Source organism: Alexandromys fortis, unplaced genomic scaffold, assembly GCF_014885135.2.
Source record: "Alexandromys fortis isolate MF-2015 unplaced genomic scaffold, M_Fortis_MF-2015_v1.1 scaffold_0, whole genome shotgun sequence".
Classification (NCBI taxonomy): Eukaryota; Metazoa; Chordata; class Mammalia; order Rodentia; family Cricetidae; genus Alexandromys; species Alexandromys fortis.
This window is the reverse complement of record NW_026067949.1, coordinates 28,136,688-28,158,207: the sequence shown is the minus strand read 5'-3', so window position 1 is coordinate 28,158,207 and position 21,520 is coordinate 28,136,688. Positions and strand designations below refer to the sequence as shown.

General features: G+C 44.2%; 1 protein-coding gene across 2 annotated transcripts in view; it reads left to right on the top strand.

The window, feature by feature from the left end:
* The window catches only part of Corin (corin, serine peptidase), a 180,577-nt gene that overhangs the window by 100,947 nt on the left and 58,110 nt on the right, over window positions 1-21,520 (top strand). For both annotated transcript variants that reach the window (XM_050149552.1, XM_050149551.1), the window contains exons 6-8: window positions 10,879-10,992; window positions 18,345-18,452; window positions 20,589-20,699. In XM_050149552.1, coding sequence (XP_050005509.1) covers window positions 10,879-10,992; window positions 18,345-18,452; window positions 20,589-20,699 — 333 coding nt within the window. The remainder of the gene's footprint in view (window positions 1-10,878; window positions 10,993-18,344; window positions 18,453-20,588; window positions 20,700-21,520) is intronic.

Below are 21,520 nucleotides of genomic sequence, written 5' to 3'. Positions count from 1 at the left end.
CACAATAAATAAATAAATCTTTTAAAAAAAATACAATTTGTGTGTTGTTATTTCGGGTGTAAAATTAGCCATGCAGAAGCCAGGCGGGAAGAAAGGCAGGCCTGCTTGCCTCCTCACTACAAATGGTGCCCACAGCTCCTTCTACAGGGTGAGGAGGATGAAGAGGGAGGACCTATTTCATTAGGTGACTCTAGGTGGCCTGGCGTTCACCATGTATGCCAGGCTGGCCTTGAACTTGCAGTCATCATCCTGTTTCTGCCACTGTGCTAAGATTATAGATAGGGGTGAGTCTTCATGCCTAGCTCAGGAAGCGTCTCTTACCGTAGCTGCAGCCCTTTGTTTGTTCTGGTACCACCCAGCTGGTAAACTTTGGCAGTTTCCACAACACCCGTAATCTCAGCCACCTAAGAGAAAGAACAGATACCAGTAAAAAGCCTCTTCCAGAGCTTTCCACATCACTCTTTTGTCTCCACTCAGAGACTGAAGAGCTGTGAAAGAGGAGCCCACAGGGACCTTTCTCATGCTGAGAATGCAGATGGCTCAGGCCACTAAGCCTATGCTTAGGGCAAGCAAGGTGCAAGAAAAAAGGCAGTTAGTCCAGAGGGGCCCACTACAGAAACATCAAAGGTCAGTCCTTTTGCTTTTTCATTGTTGCTGAGTGTTGAACATGCTAGGTAAGGGACTGACATTCCCAGCATCCCATCCTTAAAAAACAAAATCTACTTTCATTTATTCTGTGCATGTGCTTACATGCAGGCATATATGTGCCACGTTGTGGAGGCAACAAGATAACTTGTTAGTTTCAGTTCTGTTTTACTGTTGGTTCCAGGGAATAAAGTCAACTGTCAGGTTTAATTGTGCCTTTATGAACTGAACCATTTCACCCTACCCCATCCTGGCTAAATGAATGTTACTGCCAAGACATATGTGGAGTTCAGATGACAACCCACAGTGGCTTCTCTTTCCACCATGTGGGTTCTGGGGATTGAGCTCAGGCCATTAGGTCTGGTGACAAATGCCCTCATTCACTAAATCACTCCCAAAACCCCCTCCTTGCCTTTCTTTNGGGGGGGCACCGGGAAGGCAATTCCAACCCGGATTAGCCAGGGGAAGCCGGCCGGACGTCCCTAGGCGTACCAAGGAGGGAAAAGCCCGCGGGGGTAAACTCACGAATCAGTTGGAGATGGCCGTAGAGGGCTGTGGTGGTTGCTGGTCCCGGTTCTGACTTTGTGTCCGGCGTGAGGTCCCGGACCCCGGGAGGCGCCAGAGGCCCGGAGCCCGGACCTCGGGTGGAGAATCCGGCACGAAGTAGTCCCTGAGTCGACGGCACCAATATTATTCCTCGGCACCAATATTATTCCTTTTAAAACGGCGGCGGGGCGGCGTGGGTGTGTGGACAAACACAGGATAGACGGACGCAAAGGAAGAGACGGACACGTGGCTCCCACGTGGGTGCGCTTTAATGGGGAGAGGGAAACACGGTAAGAGGTGGGACGTGCAAGACACACAAGGGTAAAGGGAAAAGGACCAAGGGAGCAAGAGAGCGAAACCTCGTGGAGCGCTCGCTTTTAACTGGGGGCGCAAGGTTATCTGGGAGTAATGGTCTTCACCTGGGCGCGGCCAGAGCGCACGCAGGTGATCCAGGAGAAGTCTGGGAGCTGTAGTTTCCAAGGAATAACACAAGGGAGTTTTGGGAAATACTTTTTTCATCATCAATTTTTCATTCTTTTAAATATGAAGGTGTTCAGGAGTGGAGTCACTTGACTTTGAGGGGTGGCTTACACAGAACCAGTCAAACTGCTTGAAATAGCCAGGCTTTCCCAACTCTTCCTTGATTGGGCCACTGTGCTGTCTGTCACTGTGGGTCGCTCCATGGAATGAGGCAGTGGTGTGGTTAGTGACAGGGATGAGGACGACAGAGGACCCCAGGCTGAACTCTGACACAGAGCTGCAGAATCTGGCTTCCAGCCCCTGGCTGTCTTCACATCTGGAGGGTCAATGAGGTCCCTGTGTCCTGACCGTTTGAAGGGTGATACGTCTCTGGAATAGACTACATTATAACAGCAGGAAGTGATCAGAAAGAAGTATGATGAGTGTTCGCAGGATTCATAGGGAATTTGTACACATGTGGTCCGTCTTTAAGAGGCAGTTTTCAAAATTCACAAAAATAATATAAATGCATGCTTGTTCTATTCTTGCTTATTGAGCAACATAATATTATAGACTCATAAGCAATTTGTTTTAATTTTTAAGTGGTTAGTACATAAAAAGAACTAGAAAGAATGGTTATTAAATTTTCAGTATGGTTATGGTGAAACCTATAGGGTCTTGATGCATCCAATGAAATCTGTCCAGTTTCTAAGACCCAGCCCACTCACATGCTGTTGTGTATCAGCTCAGTCCACCTCTTACTGCTGTAACAAGATCCCGAAGACTAGATCCTTTGTAAGACATTTGTTTTGGTCCATCATTCTGAAGGCTTGGAAGTCCAAAAGCATCGTCCTGGGTAAGGGTCATGTTCTGCTCCACCTCTAGTGGGAAGCAGCCAGCAGGCATGTGTGAGAGAAGGGGACCTAGGGGCAGCCTCTGTTTACAACTGCCCTGTTTCGTATCTCAGTCTAGGCCCATGTGCGAGTATGAGGCTGGGCATTCTCTTCACATCCTTCATATTTCCTTTATTCTGTCCACCTTCGTGTGTATTCGCTGGCCTCTAGAAAACTGCTCTCTTTTTATCTGGATCTTGCCAAAGGTAGTTTGCATGCCATCACTGTGATGGCTTCGCCGTCACAGTGAGGTTGAGGATGTCACTGGAGAAGGCCTTATGGCTCGAGAAAAATCTTAAAACTGTGTCAATGGTCTGGACTACTTTATTTCTCTTTTAGAAGTTCAGTATTTATTTTCTAAAGCAAATTCCAAAAGTGGGTGGATAAAAGTTTTTAATCTCTCAAAACTAAATAAGTCATTATCTTGGAATTTAGAAATACCTGCCTGGCTTATTGAGCAGTTAAAGTATAAATAGATGGTTTTGCATTTCTGTGTTTCTTGGAACCTTTACGTAACACTGCATACATCTTATTTGCCAGTGAGTTTTGAAAAAAAAATGTGGCTCAGAGTCCTATTTGAGGATTAATATTTGTAGAGTACACTAAAGTGTCATCTTCGTAATATAATCCCAGTCTGGAAGATTCCTTGATCCTTTTTTGCCTCCCTCTTTTCTTCTGTCCCTTATTCCTCCCCCCTTCCTCCCACCATTGCTACTTCCTTCTCTTTACTTTTGAATTGAACACAGATTTCTTTGTGCTATGCATCCTTGGACCTCTGTCTGGCCTCTGTTTCTGTCAGTCTCTGGTCACCCAGCTGAATGGTGGCATCATCTTGCTGAGCCATCAAGACACACACTAGTAATGCATTATTACTTATCGTATCAAATTGTAGCCTAAAATATTTATGCTACAACTGAGTGGTGGCATGGGGCTGCTTTCGAAATTCTACTCACATTCTCTCTCCAGTTACACATGAAGATTTTATTTTCTCCTGATCACTTTTAGATAACTTTATGATGACGAATGTCTCTGTAGAGTGATAGATCTTCCATCAAGCTGTCAGACAGGCTCTACCTATGCTTAGCTCTTGTTTTTAGGAATTAAAGCTGAGAGCCATATGGGAAAGTCCCCACAGACCCAAAGCATAGCTTGATTTCATAAAAGGGGTGGGAGATGGGTGAGTTAAGTCCAGGAGTAACTCAGGCATGAAGATATTTAATTTGGGGAGTTGTTTTGGATTTTATTTGATCGTTTGCTTGACAGAGACAGTTTCTTTTTAAGTAAAAGATGCATAAAAAACACCTATGAGTATTAAATTTAAGAGCCGTGTATACTGTGGCTGAAAGGCTTGGTTTCACATAGTGTTTGCAGTGGGGGGGGGCACACTATGGAACATAAAAGAAGCCACCATGACACTTCTCTTTCTAGAATATCTAGGTTAAGAGCTATCTTAAGGAAGCTGTCATTGGTCACCTATCATGGGTTCCTTTTGAACAATGCTCTGTTGGGTAAGTCAGAAAGTTCCTAATTGGAAGTTTTGTTCTTTCAGGAAGAAAGAAATCTATATCACGAAACCATTCACTGAGAACTCACAATGATGTGTGTTCTCGCCTTTGCATCCTTAGGAAAGGGAGATGCCGCTGGCAGGTGGGAGAGAGATGAAGAGAGCACGTGGGCTCAGTCAGCAGGGCTGGTGTGCAAACAAGTGTTTGCAGTGGTCCGGGGGCTGGGAGGAATTAGGAGCACGTGGTAGCTGCCGCCTGGGATTTGGCATGTCCTTCCTTTGGGGAAAGAAACAGCATCTCAGAAGGGAATGGCTGTGAGGGATACCTAGAAACAGGCCAGTGGGGACCATTGGCGGAGACATGGTGGAATGTCCTACCTGACACAGGCCTGAGAGCTGGGTGACCACAGCCCCACCAGCAGCTCTCAGAGGCCTTTCCTTAGTTCTTTTCCTTAGTTCTTTCACTTAGCACCAGGTGAGTCCCACAGATCCTTGCACCATGGCCCTGTTCTACGTTGCAGGAAAGATCCCTGTGGAACATGTCTGGATATTTCTCACTGCCATTTAGAGTGCAGCGTGACGCAATGCGATTCTGGCGAAGAAGCTGTTGTGGCATTTCCTTATTTAAACTGTTTTGTTTGTACATGTGCTTATTTAAGGAGGCATGTCAGTGCAGCTGTGGGGAAGGTCTAGGAACACATTGCAGGAGCTGGTTCTCTTGTTCCACCATGCGGGTTCCAGGAACAAACTCAGTTGTCAGGCCGGGCAGTGAGCGCCCTTACCTGCTAAGCCACCTTGCTGGTGCAGATACGGCATTTCTCACATCCATGGGTGAGAGAGTTAAACCTATACCTCTACTGCTTTTTCAAGTCACTGGGCGCCACTCTGAGAACTTGTGGTTCCAGGCATCAGGCCGCGTCCTCCTTCCAGAAGCATGAAAAGTAAGAGAGATGGTCTAGTCCTTTCCTGAATCTTCTGCCTCATAAAAGTTACACATCTTTTCTTCTCAAATTCAAGTATAATGAATAATAAATATAATGAAAAGATGAAGACCTATAATAGAAATTATAGCTATTAATAACAAAATATGAACTGTGTTCTTGCAGGTTTGAATTGAACACTTACAATCTTCAGGAAGGAGTTTTAATTGCTGTTTGGGGCAGCAAAAGCCTTTCTCAGAGGAGGTTTGCCTGTGTCTGTGTGACACAACCCCCCACTGTCCCTTTCCTGTGTATCACAGACATTTTCAGACATATGCCATTCTGACCCAAGGAATGGGTAAAGTTCCTGTAGATGAGGGGCTGGAGCATCAGAAACAGGCCAGAGGAGACAGTTATTTTGGGTAGAATATTCTTTCCCTTCCTGATATTAGAGAAAATGGTACTATAAGCAGGCCTTGTCTGCAGGCTTGACAAATATCCCACTGACACTCAGAGGAATTTTGATATTTTGTTCATTTGTTAATCTATCAGTGAAAAGAACATAAGATATTCATTAGCCTCGAATATGAAGGGTTGCAACCCGAACCATTATTTAGTTCTACTTTAGGCTCCTCATGTTCCCAGGCTTCATTTATTACTTTATAAATAATCTAATTTCTTCCTATCATGTGGCAGTTTCACCCGAGACTCGGGACACAGCCCTAAGAAAACTAACGAATCGCTCTCTCTCAAGAACGTTACATTCTAGAAAGGAGCCAGAGACAACTTTGTAATGTAAATTGTGTGAGTTGTAACAAATGCTTTTTTTTTTTTATTTTTGTAGCTTTCTGGGCTAGCTTGACTTTCAGCTGTCTGTGATTGATGGTCCTGGATGTGGGCACTAGTGGAAGTGATGGACAGAGAACTTTGGGTCAAAGGATGCTGCTGTGTTTGAGCCTCGTGCTGCAACCATGTAAACTCAACTACATTCCAGGCAGGGCCAGTGAGATCAAGAACTCTCAGCCAACCTGGGCTCTATACTGAGACCCAGTCTCAACTCCTGAAACAAAACAAAACAAAATTTAATCAAAAAGAAAAAAGGGATGTATAAGAAGAAAATGAGAAGGATTTCTTAGCTTAGTAGATAGTCATAGCTGAGGAATCCTCCTTTTTGTAATGAGTTAGAGGGATAGAAAGATGCAGTCTCCGTGTTAGATTATGTATGTGTTCCTTGTGTCTATTTCAGTGAGGGGTCATTATTTACTTAGTCCGTGGGCAATACTTAGTGTCTTTCCTGCTTCTCCAACAGAACACACCCATTCAAAGGCATTACAGTCTTCGTTTTAAAACCCCGCTTTTGTACACATCGACCATAATAACATTTACTTGCTTTCTTCTGCAGCAAAGTTGTTCTTTCTCAGATGCTCACCACCTGCTCCTTCTCCTGCTGACACATCCCTTTCTGGCTTTTGCCCCAGTACTTCACTGAAACTCTCCTCAGGGTCTCCACTAGCCTCTGCATTGCAGATTTGGAGTTAGTCTCCATCCAAAGACGGGCACTCGCTCAGCTGGGCAAGGTCTCTTTCTCAGAAGCATCCAGACTGCGGTGCCCTCCTTTCCTTTTGGGGACTCTCACTCCTTCCATACCCAGAGCCTTCTGACTCCCATTTCTACCCGTAACGTTTTAACCTTCACCAAATGGAAGGCTCCCTTATTATGACTCACCCTCCTCCTTGGCAGGCAGAGGCCGAGTAGTTTGGTAATTTGATCAGACCCTTGGACTTTCTCTTTTCTTCCCCAAGCTGAGGTCTGTCTCTTATTCATAAAGACACTGCACTCTCCCTGGCACTGACTGGAGATTGTACTCACTCTACTTCAAGGACTCAAGTAGCCTCTGGAAGGAGAGAGTGGAAGAGGGTTACAGCAAGCGCTTCCAGCCCTGTGTGGACTGCAGCCCTGACAGGCCCCAACTCTGGGTAGAGCTGCTGGAAGGTGCTGTTCCCGCTTAGCTTTCCCTCTAGAAGTGGAGTTGAAGCTGAGCTTCAGGCTTTGAGGAAGCTCAAAGGCAGGGCTGCTGAGGCTCCCCTCATCAAGAGCTGGTGGGGTATTTCTGAGACTCTAAGTTGACCACTGAAGTGAGAGGGCATTGCCAAGATACGATACGTTCTGCCCTGGAACAGAGAGAGAAGCAAGGAAAGCTGGGAGCAGTTGAAGAAATTTTGAAGGCAATTTCAGGTTGTGAGCTGTTATTTCAGAAATTTGTTATCACACGCTAGAATATTGAGAAGGGTCAGCTGTTCAGATGGGGGCACACTCTCCCGAGGCCTTGGCAGCCAAAAGCGCAGGTGGTTCATAATCCACTTCCCCCTACATTGGGCATCTCAGGGGACATAGCTGAACACTGCTGTTCTTGTGGTAGTATTAATCACCCCAAGTTTAGAAGGAATTCAGCATTAGTGAAACAGTTTCAATAGATGATCAGTTGCTTGCATACTTGACTAAGGTGAGGCCTTTGCTTTCTTCACCGCATCTCTAAGGACTATAAGGACTAGATTGGGGAGGCACTCTGTACATGCCTGAATCTTCCATTTATCTATCCGCTCTTGATTTTAAGGCCAGCACATTCCTTGTAGAATTGCAGAGGAAGCTGTATGTGGTGTCAAGATGGCCCAGCATGGCTTCCCCTTGGGGCTCTGTCTTTTATCATCCAAGTGATAACTCAAAAGCTGTGGGAGGACGATTGGTAGAAGATGATGGCAAAAACTCCGCAGAAACTCGATAAGCTCTCCCTTCGATTGTCTTCCAACGAAATAGTGCTGATGTGGATTGCCATCTCATCTGGATCTGATCACCTGGCCATCAGACATCTGTCTTTTGTTTACAGGGAAAAATAAAGGCAGTTTGAACTTTGGCTCAGGTCCAGTGCCCTGGAATCAGAGAGAGCAGAACGGGGCAATGGAGGATTGGACGGCAGTCTGTGCATCGAGATTCCAGGCTGATTGTCACCTCCTACTAGCAATGTGGCTTTAGGCCATGGCTGTCTTAACCTCTCAGTGCTCTGTCTGTTCTGTCTGTAAAGTACCATCGCCCTCAAGGGTGTCAGAGTGAGAATGTTTGCCTCGAATTTCAAGATTTCAATGTTTATAGCCTTTGGTAAACTCAAAAGCTGCATACAAGAATCAAACAGAAAAGATTCTTTATACTTTAAATTTTAAAAAGTGGTACTGATGGCAGGACTTTGAACATCTTTATTATCTCTGCGTGTCCACTGTCCACGAAGTTGTATTTCATAAGGACATACCAATATAGGTATACAATGTGCTTTGTGCAGATTCCCTCCTGCTTTCTCCTGCCATCTTCTCCACCTTTGCTCCCTAGACAATTTTACCTTTACTCTCCTACCAGATAGACACACATTACTTTACATATTAATATAGATGGTATAAAACACAAATGAGAGAAAACGTGTACTCTTTGTCTTTTTGAGATTAACTTAAGTACAGTTTTTCAAAGAATAAAGGTACAGTTTTCAACATCTTAAACCCAGAGAGATTTCCCCACCCCCTCCTAATGTGGCACCGTGTAGAAGCCACCTTCTGCTGAGTCGGCCAGGACAAGAGAGGCCAACGACGAGGCAGCCCACGCAGTGCAGGGGTTTAAATTTGATCTGGATTTGAGATGACCACATACAAGAAATGGCTTCACTAAAGTCATATTTACTTGAAGTCTTGAGATGCACTCTAGATGTCGGAACTAATTCATGCTGACCTTTCACCTGCATTTCCTGAGGACTCATCAGAACCATGAGTGGGGAACGCCACTGAGGCAGCCACTGAAAAGCAGACATGGCCTCTTCTGCCTCACCGTCTGTGCGGTAGAGAACCACGCGCACAGTTCCAGGGGAGGGCACTGCACAGCCCAGCTAGTGAGCTCCTGCTGTAGTGTTCCATCTTCTGTCTGGTTGTCTGTGTGCATTAGGAGTCTGTACTGTGGTTATAGGTATCCAGGCATGTGCTAAATTCTCCAACACTGCACACATTAGACATGTTGAGTATTTCGGCAGTTGAGATCCATAGAGGTGATTAATTTGATTGATTCTGAAATGATAAGATCCAATGAAAATCATATTTTTGATACTGTAAGATTATCCAATCAGCTAGGACTTTGTTTTCAGCAAATCAAAACATTGATTTTCCTGAGAGCTTTTGGGGGGAAAAATCTATGTATATAGCATTATTTAATTCTTTTAGGCTCTGTGATGATATATGGCCCCATTGGAGATTTATGTGGCTTTCCCCATCAAATACTAATTTAGAACCTTCTGAGTGCCAGCCCCGAGCAAGTGAGACCCGTGATAGATGGGACTCCCCACCTGCAGCTCTTCTCTGTGCTTTTCTGCGTTTCCATGTCTAAATCAAAGAGTTCTCAGGCTCGTGATCCCCTTCTTATGTGCACAAGGGTCACAGAATCAAGGAATACACCGTTCAGAAGGCCATGGCCAGGTACCCGTTACCTGTGACTAAGATGCACCGGAGCTTTAGCAAGGGAGGCAGTGATGATTTTATTTTCTATTCTTCTGACCGTTGCTTTCCCTCCCCCCAAATCTAGCACCTTCCCTGACTAGAGAAGTATACACAATCACTATATTTGTAAAATTCAGAATAAAATGAGGCTACAACAAAAATGTCCCTTAGCCTTCTTGCTAGAGATAATTAATTACAGTAGTTGGCCTTGCTCTGTGACAAATTATAATAAGTTTTTTAACCAATAGGGTTTTTTTTTCCATTTGACGTATCTTGAACTCCCCCCCCCCTCCAGGATACTGAGTATTTTCCATCCTGTGCATTTTCAGTGATAATCACAATATTCTTTACTGTGCAGCTAGCAGATTATTTAGGCAGTCCCTTCCAATTACAGAGTTCTGTCTATGGTTTCCTAGTCATAAGCAAGGATGGGATGAAGAGCCTTAAAGTAAACCTTGTCTATGTTAATATTGAGTTCCTCTGCACTCAGTCCAAGAAAAAAGATTGTTATTCTACAGTTCTACAGTTTAAAGGGTACCCCGTGCACAAAAGCACACATAGAAGTTGTTTGTATCTGCTTTGTTGAACTGGCTTACCTATTTATTAATGACCCTCCTTGATAATACTTCTGCCTTCCTATCTGAAATTTGTTGTATTACTTGTAATTTTCAAGTAATCAAATAGTTTTCAACTTTAAAGAAGAAAAAAACAAATATCATATTAATAAGAGCAAAAAAAATAAAAGAAATGACTGAATGTAATTGTTCACTGTCGGGGAGAAAAAGAAGGAAAATAGTGTACGTCATGTCACAATCCTTGTGCCCAGACAAACGCTCATGTTTTAACCAGTCTTCTTATTAAGGCAAATGTATTTCAAATACAGGGCATGGGGTCTCTGTGCCCATATCCCAGGGCACATCAATAGTCTCACTCTATTTTTTATTGGCACTGTCTCCGTTCTGCACACAGCAGCATTTTAAGAGGGAATTGTTTGTTCGGTTAATAACACTCCACTTTCGCATTGTTTGCAATTGTTAAGAAAAAAAATATCCCCATTCGGCATTTTCACCACATAAATGGTGCAGTTGTTGGGGGCTGCACACCCTATTGTTCCCCGAATACACAAAGTTCTTGTGCAAGCCCGCTAGTAAATTGTACCCTGGCTGTCTCCAGCAAGCACTGTTTGGGTTACTTCCAGGTAATTCTACCGTAAGTGTTCCAAAATCCAAAGGAAAATTGATGACAAATGACAGCGAAGGGACGCAAATCTATCAAATCACAAAGGAAGGTTTTCTTTTTTTCTTTTCTTTTCTTTTTTGTTTCTCTTTCCTAAGTTTAAAAGCAAAAAGGAATACAGTTGGATCTCCCTGCCCCATTTTCTCTTCCAGCGCTCTGTGGAGGGGGCGAGAGCTTCCAGTGCACCAGCGGGCTCTGCATTCCGGAGAAGCTGCGTTGTAACGGCTACAATGACTGTGATGACTGGAGTGACGAGGCCCTCTGCAGTATGTGACAGTCTGCGTGGGTTTGTCCGGGTGGGAAGGGAGACCTCTGTTCGGGGGAGAGGGGGGGCTCCGTGCTTAAAACACCGCACAGTCAAATACGGTGTTTTAAGCACCAGGTGGGTCGCGAGAAACTTGCCATTGTTTGCCAATCTTGAGTGAGCCAATAGGTTTGTCCCCGGAGAGCCACCATCCTGGGTTTGTTCCTGGCTCACAGGACCCCTGAGGTAGATGCCCAGAATAACAAACAGCTCAGAGATTAAAATGGTTTTCCAAAAATTTGTCCTACGATTAGGAAGAAGGTTTGGGTTTATTTTGTTTGGGCGAGGAATTTTGTTTTTGTTTTTAAAACTTCATGAGTATAATGGTCAACTGTTTAAAGGAGATTTTTTTAAATAGAAGAGAAAACCCTGTATATTAGTGATTCTAACCTTGGAGAATTACACCCCACCTTCCATACTCAGAGCGGAGCTGAGCAGTCGCTCGCCAGTTGCTTTAATAGATAGACGGTTAATCACAGTCAGCACGAACAGAATTGTGTTTCCGTTCCAAGGAGACCTCCCCACCTTTTTGGAAGAAGCTGCGAGCACTGCCTTGGCTGAGAGTCCTCCGCTCTGTTTGCCAGGTGCCAACTCCTCTCCTGTGGCAAGGCCTAGGATGCTTATCTGCTGGAATTTTGGGCAGGTGGCATATTGTGGTATCAGAGCGCTGTTCGCCAACATGTGGTTTCACAGTTCTTGAGTTTCCAAAGAATGATTGAGTGAAAAACCGAATGACGAGGGTTGGGCCTGCGTCAGCCTCTTAGAGGGTGTCAACACTTCTTGATATATTAAAGCGCTGAGAAATGTTGCAACCTAAGTCAGTTTTGCTTGATTCAACGGATCTTCAAACTTTTTCTTCTGTGAACGTTCACCCTTATTTATTTGTACACATATTTTGTATATTAACTAGCACTTGGTAGAAATTAAGTTATGCTGTGTATATTTTTGAAAACTTACTTTTAGCAAACCATTGGTTTGTTTTTACAACATGGAATTTTCAGGAACGCCTATGCACACAAATTAACAAGTGAGCCATTTTCGTAGGTTATGTAGTTACATTGAGGACTATTGAAACGTTAGCAGAAAATACTGTGCACAACGACCATGGTAGGGAATTCTGAAAGGCTCAATTGAATTATGTCCATTTTATGGGAATGCAGCAGAATCGCTTTTATCTCCTGCAGTGGCCAGTATTGGGGCCTAACCCAAGGTCAGCCTGTGCCTTTCCCCTGTGGTGGGCCAGAGCGGCTTGCATTATTTTGTTCTCTGTGGTGTTGAGCTTTGTCAACACAGGCAGTCCCTCCGGCCGAAGCTTTTAAAATGGAATTTGAGGGAGTCAGTTCTCCTAGTTACCAACTGAATGAGATGGTATTGCTGTTCTGGAAGGTTCCTAACAATGTCTAGGGAACAGTTTTTAAATAAACTGGTCACTGTCTTTCATCATCTTCATACTTCAGAGTGGCAAGCTCTGGCTCATTGAGAAAATGCAACCCTTTAGCAAATGTCCCTATGAAAACTCATAGTGAGACATAGATAAATGTTGGCGCGCTATCAACCCTGACCATCCGAGGGCACCTCCTTCTGTGCTTGAGCATTCAACATCTGGAGCATTGTACCATGAGCCTTTTGTGACTGGCCCTACTCTCCTGTGGTTACTACCGTGTGGGGAGAACCATATATGTCTGAAGGACGGGGTGTGTGTGTCACCACAGCTCCGGGTACTGAGGAGGGAGGCTTGGCTAAACATCCCTGTGAGAAGCAGAAGAAAATACCTAGCTCCATATACTAGGATGCAGAGACCTCCATGGCCAGACATGAGAGCAAGTTAAGATGCCCCCTTGTGCCAAACTTGTTTTCTTTTAAAAAGCAGGTTAGGTCATTTGCGTAGGTTATTGAGTTGTTAGGTTGCTGTTAGATTCAACAGAAGCAAGGGAAGGGACCTATCTGTGCTAAATTATCCAGCAGCCATGCATGGGTTTCCTGCACTAGCATCCCCATGGAGCACCCCTCCCCCCACCAAAGAATACTGATATACTAGGTCTGGAGGTGAATTTTTTGCATAGTTGCCCAGGTAATCCAATACATAGCCTTTGTAGCAGAGGTAACTCATCTCTTTTGTTGCCCGTGTTCTGTAGGCTTTTGACTGAGGGACCATCTCTGAGAACAGTTGAAGTAGGGACTCTATATATTTGGCACAATAGGTAGGAATTGCTTAAAAGCCTCAAAGAGCTGGAGGGATGATTTAGCAGTACAGAGTATTCATTGCTCTTGAAGAGGACCCAGATTTGATTGCCAGCACCTACATGGCAGCTTGACAGCCGTTCATTCCTCCAGGGGATGCGGTGGCCGTTTCTGAATTCCAAGGGTACCAAGTACGCATGTGCCGCACAGACACATATGCGAGCGAACCACTCATACACAAGGAATAAAATAATCAATTCTAAACCCAAAAACAAGTTCCAAAGAAAACAGTTCCCATCCTTTGGTTGAAAAAGTTCTACCATCCAACAATGAACCAGACCTGACCCTGCAGGCTTCCAAGATCAGCTGAGGTTGGGTTTGTTCCCAGAGGTGTGACTGTTTACTCTCTGGTACATGGAGTCAACCAAACACTTTCGGAACCATTTACTCTGAACTTGGGGTAAAATCGGTGAACTTATTATTATTTTCTTTTTTGAAGACAGTGGCTACCTAATTGTGAGGAGTGACATACAATTGGTGATCAGTAGTGTGTGTGCGGAACTGGCTGCCCGTTTTCCTGGACTTACCCCTCCTGTTTCTGTGACGGTGGGCACAGCAGCCCTAGCTCTCTTTGCCTTCATTTCTTCCTGAGCAAAGTGGAAGCAAGACTATCTCTAGGATTGAACTGTTGGATAGAAACCTACAGAGCTATGTCACAACTCCCCAGGAATGCTGAGGTTCGAGGTTATGATGGTGCTTGTCACTACATTAGAGTAGTCTCTGCCCTCCTTTGTGTTGCTCGTGACTAAGGCAAGTACTCTAGAGAAACAATTTAAGTGGAGAAAGAATTTTATTTCTACAGGTGGGGGAGGGTTTTTTTTGGGGGTGCGTGTGTTTTGCTCATAGTTTCGGGTGATAGCACCTGTGGTTGGCTGGAGTCTTCCTGGGTCAGAGATGAAGCAGAATGCCATGGGGCACAGTGGCTCCCCTTGTCGTGGCCCAGGAGATAACAAGGAAGCACACACCCATCGTCATCCTGTCTCCGGTAACCTGTTTTCTAGAAACCTTTTTCCTGAGATAAGGATGCCTGCAAATACTAGAAAGCATATTCAGGATAATAAAAGCATCTCCTTTGACATCTAAGGAAAGAGTTTCCAATGTTTGCAAAATTCATTGAGAGTAGTGACTCTGTGAAAAATACTGACTCAGCCAAACAATTGTGGTTTCTTGAATTTCAGCCTTCCGTGAACCACGGTGTAGAAACCCAGTGAGCAGATATGTTACAGGACTTTTAGTCTACTCGGGGGAATAATACACAAACACAGAGAATGCTGAATCTTTTCCTTTTTGTTAATTGCCATTGACATTTTTCCACATGTAGAAAACGCATCCTAATGACCATCACCTCTACCCATCAACTCCTGCCTTTCCCACACGTCCCTCTTTCACACTATTGACTTTTTGCTTCGTTTTGGTACTGAGTTTACATGGTACCGTCTGCTTGGCCTTTGTTATTTACCGTGTGTGAGAACGAACCGCAAGACATACAAAAAACCCACTTAAAGAGTTTTTATTAATAAAGAGTGGAGAAGGAAAAGGAGGGAATGTGCAGGTCTGAAAAACATGGAGAAAGGAGAGAGAGAGGGAGAGAGAAAGAGAGAGAGAGAGAGAGAGAGAGAGAGAGAGAGAGAGAGAGAGAGAAGGAGAAAGGGAGGGAGGTGGGCACGTTCGCTTTTAAAGGTAGTTTAGCACATGCGTACAGGGGCTTACGTAGCCACAGCACGGATGCCTATAGATTATTAGATTACGTGCCCACACAGCCACGTGCCACGTGCGCATAGATTATGTAGGGAATCTGAAGGCGCATGCGCAGTCGTGGTTTACGCCCCCACCCCCCATGCTAACACCTGGTGACTAAGCATTTTGCCTGAATGCTGATGGGTGCGGACTGTGATGGAAATGATAACAGCCACGGGTTTGGAACTGTCAATCAGAGGTTTTTGAGGTCACCATTGGGAACACAATTGAAGACAGTAGTGGCTTCCACTCTCCAGACCCTTTTCAGTCGTCAGTCTTCTGTCAGGGAGAGGTGGAACCCTATGATCCCCTCCTCATTCAGAGCTGATTGGCGGCAGGCCTCACGTGGGCAGTTGCTGCCGAATTCAAGACAGCAGTTGCTGTATCATGCCCAGATGCAAGACAGACTTCCCAGGCACCATTAAACCTTAGTGATTAAATCAGATATTAAATATGACGTCTCAAATTCGTTTCTGAAAGCACAAATACAAGATATGTCATAAAACCAAACAAGATGGTAGACAGGCAGCGACACGAGATCCTATTATGGGGAAACAGGGCCACCGTGAACTGGGCTGTGCAGAGAGGCCAGTGGGAAAGGGAGGATTTAAGCTAGGCTTGTACCCGTGTTTATGTGCTGGGACAGTGGTTCTCAGCCCTGAAGATGTCATTTTGCAACGTGCAGGGACATTTCTCACTGCTACAACTGTGAGCGCTATCGTCTAGTGGCTTTCAATCAAGAATGCTGCTAAACATCTGTTCCCGCGCATCAGTGAATTAGTCCATCTAAGATGCTAGTAGTACGGCAGGGCAGAGCCGTAGGTAGTGGGAGCAGTAGAAACAAAAATCCAGGTATTCACAGGGCCGGCCTCTTACAAGTCTGTTGAGAGAAGAGGCAGTGCCTGCACAGTCTTTTACCCTCTCTGGTCATCTCACAGTGAGAAGGTTGCACGAAATGACCTGCGTTTACTAATTCTGTAGAAGGAAACTAAGCTGTCCTGCTTGCTTCTTGAATAGAGGCAAAGCAGCTTGTGTTTATGGAGTGGGAGACTGGGCAGACTGAAGGAAGTCCTGGATAAAAGGACTTTCTGTGTCTTAGCATTTGGCTTTAATGTAATGGTAATTTTGAGGGACAAAGGTTAATAGGATACTTGTCAGATGCCAAACTGAAGTAAATATTTACATGGGAAAACTTCAGAAGAAACATTTTTCAATCAAGTTTTCTGGAAGAGAGAGAGAGAGAGAAAGAGAGAGAGAGAGAGAGAGAGAGAGAGAGAGAGGGAGGGAGGGAGGGAGGGAGGGAGGGAGGGAGGGAGGGAGAGAACTGGAAGGGGGGGAAAAAAGCAAAAACAAACCAAACAAAAACAAAAATCTAACTTAGGTCCAGGCAAAAATTATGCTTGAACTGAGCGAGAAAATCACAGCAAGCACCTTTTGAAAATTATGATTTGTTGGCCCCAAATTGCACCGACCACATCTCTTTTCAGCGCAAATAAACATTTACTCCAATAAAAGGAGCCACTGTGATCTCTGCTCTTTGCTGTGGGCTCCTGGCCGCATGGTACTCTTGGTTAGGGTTTCAAGTGTTTACCGATCCAAGGGGCGGTGCGGAAGTCACAGGCTGTTTTCTGAGTGCAGAGAATTTGGTATCTAACTTCCGAGAGGATCTTCTCACTGAGGAGGCGCCAAAGGATTCTTTAAAAACAAATACCATTTATGTGTTTAGCAAATGACAGTGCTAATTTTAAAGACATCTCTGCTGAGGTGTTTTGGTATAGATTACCAAAGATCCAGAACAGGCTTCCCAGAAGACACAGAAACTTCTGGAAATTTCTGGTGTGTTCTTTGGTTAATCAAATGCTAAATGGAGTACTTAATTCCCTAGTGCTCTTACCATCAGAAAAAGGAAAGCACACTGCTTGAGAAGAATGTTATTCATGGTTTCCAACCTTCCCCTCTCCTCTCTGGGAGATGCATGGACTCTTATGCTGATGGCTAATTTGAGCAGACTATTTTCCGGGTTAATGCTTGTTCTACCAAATTAATTCAAGACTTCCTAAAAATAATGAGATTTAAGCAAAACGAAAATGAAAAGACCTTTTAAGCACTCTCAGAAAACTACCTATTTCTCAATGCCCACTCCTTTCTCTGCCCTGTGGATATCAAAAGCAAGCAAGGTCATGACCTTCCTGGGCTCAGCTGTCAATCACGCGCAGCAGACTGGTGCAGCACGGGAAGACAGTTCTCTCTGTCGCTCAGGAGGAAGCAGGAAGTCAATATGAAGACTAGCACCTCTTCTCGTTCTTATGTTTTCCTTTAGTATTCCATCCTTGCTTGAAAATTATTCAGGTTGGGAGAAATAAAAAAAATAAAAGGTGCTTAAATTTTTCTGTATACATGTGTGTAATATATGTGTGTGTGTGTGTGTATATATATATATATATATATATATATATATATATATATCTGTTCTTAATAAAATCATTGCAGAGGATCTACAAGGCCTATGCCATTCTTAAGATGAGGTGATTCTAGAACTTGAGATAGTTCCTCACAGAAGAAATTTTTTTTTGAAATAGATGTGTACGAACTGTTTAACTGATCCATGGCAAAGAGCTCTCATTTTAAATTGGCACAGCAATTGTATGTACTCATTGAGTATGATGTGATACCTCAATAATTTATACACTATATAATGATCAAATGCCTCCGTGTTTGGTATCATTTCCTTATGCTTATTCTTTTTTATATTTATTTATTTATTTATTTATTTATTTATTATGTATACAATATTCTGTCTGTGTGTATGTCTGCAGGCCAGAAGAGGGCACCAGACCTCATTACAGATGGTTGTGAGCCACCATGTGGTTGCTGGGAATTGAAGTCAGGACCTTTGGAAGAGCAGGCAATGCTCTTAACCACTGAGCCATCTCTCCAGCCCCTTATGCTTATTCTTTAGTCTCTCTTAAGATTGTCAGAGACTATGGTCACTCTACTGGAACTTGGAGGGAGGCTGGAAAACAGGTGGCAAAGACTTTGGGTAATAATTGTTATTGAGCTTAGCCTGTGATACTAAAGGTATGCTCACCACGTTAAGTAAAAGTCAGACAAAAACTTCCGGAAAGTGGTAAGAGAACTTGACTAGGGAATCAATGTCTTGGTCCTGGTTCTTCAGTGACTCTGCCAGCCATTGGGTGTCTCTAACTCTGTACCTATAAGACAATAGGCAGGGTCAGGTCAGCAGCGAGGTTTCCCTCCCAACCTAGTCTTTGTCCAGTTAGACACTAGTGCAGCGTGCTGCTCTGATAACACATCTGTCACTTTCCTTGTCCGCAGACTGCAGTGGGGACCTGTTTCACTGCCACACGGGCAAGTGTCTCAGTCACAGCCTCGTGTGTGATGGGTATGACGACTGTGGCGATCTGAGCGACGAGCAAAACTGTGGTAAGTAGCATAGAACCCTCAAAGGATTTTACTAGAAACCACAGGCATTTATGACCAAGAACACATATCTGTCTGTTCACTCTCTGACTAGAAGGTTGCAAAACAAAGCAAAGCAAACCAACCAACTTTCCTTTTCAGAGGGAAGAGTTTAAACACTGGTCTCAGTTATGTCTTCTGTATCTGTGTCCTACTTCTTACCTAACTGCCGCACTAAGGGAATGTTAGGGACATAGAGAGGAAAGACGGTGGGATTGTTGAAGTGCTAGTGTATCCCTGTGTTTTGTTCTGTTTAGCCTATGGCTACAGTGGGCTGATGTTTGGATTTTGAGCTCCTGAGCAAAACTTTGCTGAGAGGTATATTATAAAGTATAACATGTGGCCAAGGCTCTCACCCCCCACAACACAGACTTTAGCGAGTCTGTGCATGGTGTATGTAACAAGGGTTGGATGACAGATTGGTTTTATGTGCAGATGCTGAGTTTTTGTTTTTCCAAACATAAGCCTTCCTTTGAAGGCACATATTAATTCTGCATCATGTCATTGGAATCTAAACCAGCAAAATAACTCTCGGTTATTGATCTTTATAGCTTGTGATTAGCATTACATGTTTATGCAATATATTATTGAGAGTAGGAAATTTGTAATATGTACCAAAGGGCAAACTGGAACAAAGGCAAGTGTTGGACAATAGTCAACATTTGGGATTATCTAAAGGGATGCTAGAAAGAGTTGGAGTGTAAGGCAAAGGAAGTCTTGGAGTGGATATGGTCAGCAGATAGCCCCAAGCGGGGAAATTTGGTAGTTTCTAGGAGTATTGTCTAACTTTTGCCCACTGCATCCATAAAATATTAAAATTCCAAGTGTACAATCTACGAACTAATTATTAGATATAGGTGGGACTGTCTAGATTTGGGACAAAGAGCAGGTGAAAACTGTAATCTTGCCCATCACAGAATTTAGTGTGAAGAACCCTTACAGTTCATCTAATCTACACCCTCCCCCTCCTCTCCAATGAAGGAACAGCTGGGAGGTTGGGAAAGTGCCAGAGTAGGTGGGGTTTGAAAGGTGGGTGTGTTAGTGGGCAGTGTACACGTGTGAAAAGGACAGTTAGTACCAGAGGCCTCTGAAGATGAGCAGATGTTGTAAAGTCTATGCTTTCAAGATGTCTTCGTAAACTAGCAGCATTTAGTCCTCCCTTGGACCAGTCTTTGCTCTGCGCTCTGTCTGCAGTGGACTGAGCAAGGGTAGATCTCCTGGTTCCTGCCCAAGCATCCTCTCTTGTGGTTACATTTTTCTCCACACCATGCCTTCCACATTCTCTGGTTTACTTTTCTACAATACCTTTGGTGATTCATTGTTGCTCGGGAGGCTATGACAGTGGTCACATTGATGGAGACACGTGAAACTTTTTCATTATTGCATCTGCTATTTCTGAACCCTTACCATTCATAGAACCATTATATTTATGTCACAAGAGCCCTCAGAGCAAAGCAGTCTATGAATTCTTCCCTGCAAGAGAGGAAACTTGCTAATTAGTGATCTCCCCGACTTGCCATATTCCAGAAACGCGTGGATTGGGGCAGAATAGATATCCAGATGCAACGAAATCATAAGAAAATAGTAGTGGTTTTCCTTTCTTACCTAGCAGTTCTTTCAAACATGAGCTATAGATTCAGATAATCCAGTAGAAAATCCAGGCTTAGCATCAGGGGGGATGACATAAGGAGACACTCATCTTTCCAGCTTGCCAGGGAGATGTAATTCTTAGAAACCCAGATGGCCTATTAAAGACACATGGATCAACCCTCTGCATCCAGAACCTCAAAGCTTACTTCTGGTCACTTGACTCACTGGAAAAGTCATAGATTCCCCCCCCCCTCCAAATAAGGAAAACCAGACATGCCAACAATTAGAGCACCTGCCCTGAGAAACAAATGAGTCTGCCCCCAGGAATGTGGACAGTGGGGTTTGGCTTGGTGGAAGGTCGCGTGTGAGCTTGGTTGGAGCCATCCTAGGAATGTTAGTGATGGAAGAGAAACAATGAGAGTAGATTCTCTTCAGCTGGAGCTGTAGGCACAAGCCACAGTGTTTCCCACGCTCTTCCTCCCCATCTTCATCATCTTTCCTTTTCTCTAGATTGCAACCTCACAAAAGAGCACCGCTGTGGGGATGGACGCTGCATCGCGGCTGAGTGGGTGTGTGATGGGGATCTTGACTGTGTGGACAAGTCTGATGAGATCAACTGCTGTGAGTGCCTCCATCGCCACCCTGAGGAGTCTCAGTTTGCTTGTTGTTCTTTTTGTTCCTCTTTAGACTGCACTGAAGCTAAAGTCCATTATGTAAACAGCATGCAGGGAGGACGATCGCTTAAACTTTGGTTCTATCAATCTGATTCCGTCTTCTGTCTATGAAGGTAGCTTTCAAGAGGTGTGAGAACAGTATCAATGTAGCTGTGACCTCACACCTCTCTCCTCCAAATCCAAGCTTAAACTGGCTGATCTGACCCAGCAGTGCCTGCGTTTTCTCTTGCTGCTCCTGTATCCTTCATGTTTCTGGGAGCTTTCCAAAGGCAATTCTCTTCCCAGAGACCAGGGAGTCCCCTTTTCTCCGCATATGATGTACAAGCAGCTAAGCCTCCAAGTGTGTTCTTTGGAGCCATTTGTGGGAGAGCTGCCAGAAAGAAGGGAGCACGCTATGACCCTATAGTAACATGGAGAGAGTCTGATCGTAATTATTATTTTATAGCAGGCTATGTTTCTAGATAAATGGACACTTGTTTTCACATTGACTCGTAACAATTCTGATTGTTAGCCATGTTCTCCCACTTGGAAAATATGCTGTCCTTGGAAGACAGAAATGAAAAAAGTTAATAGTAACAGTTACATGTTGAAATAGTACAACTGATCTGAAATGATTAAAGTGACATGTCTCAATATATATATTTGAATGAAATCTTTCAGTCCACTTGGTATAAAGGATTGGCACACTATTTCCCTGTGGTATCTGCATTGATTACAGAACACTGGGTGGATATCACAATCTGAGAATCTTTATATGGAAAGGCATGG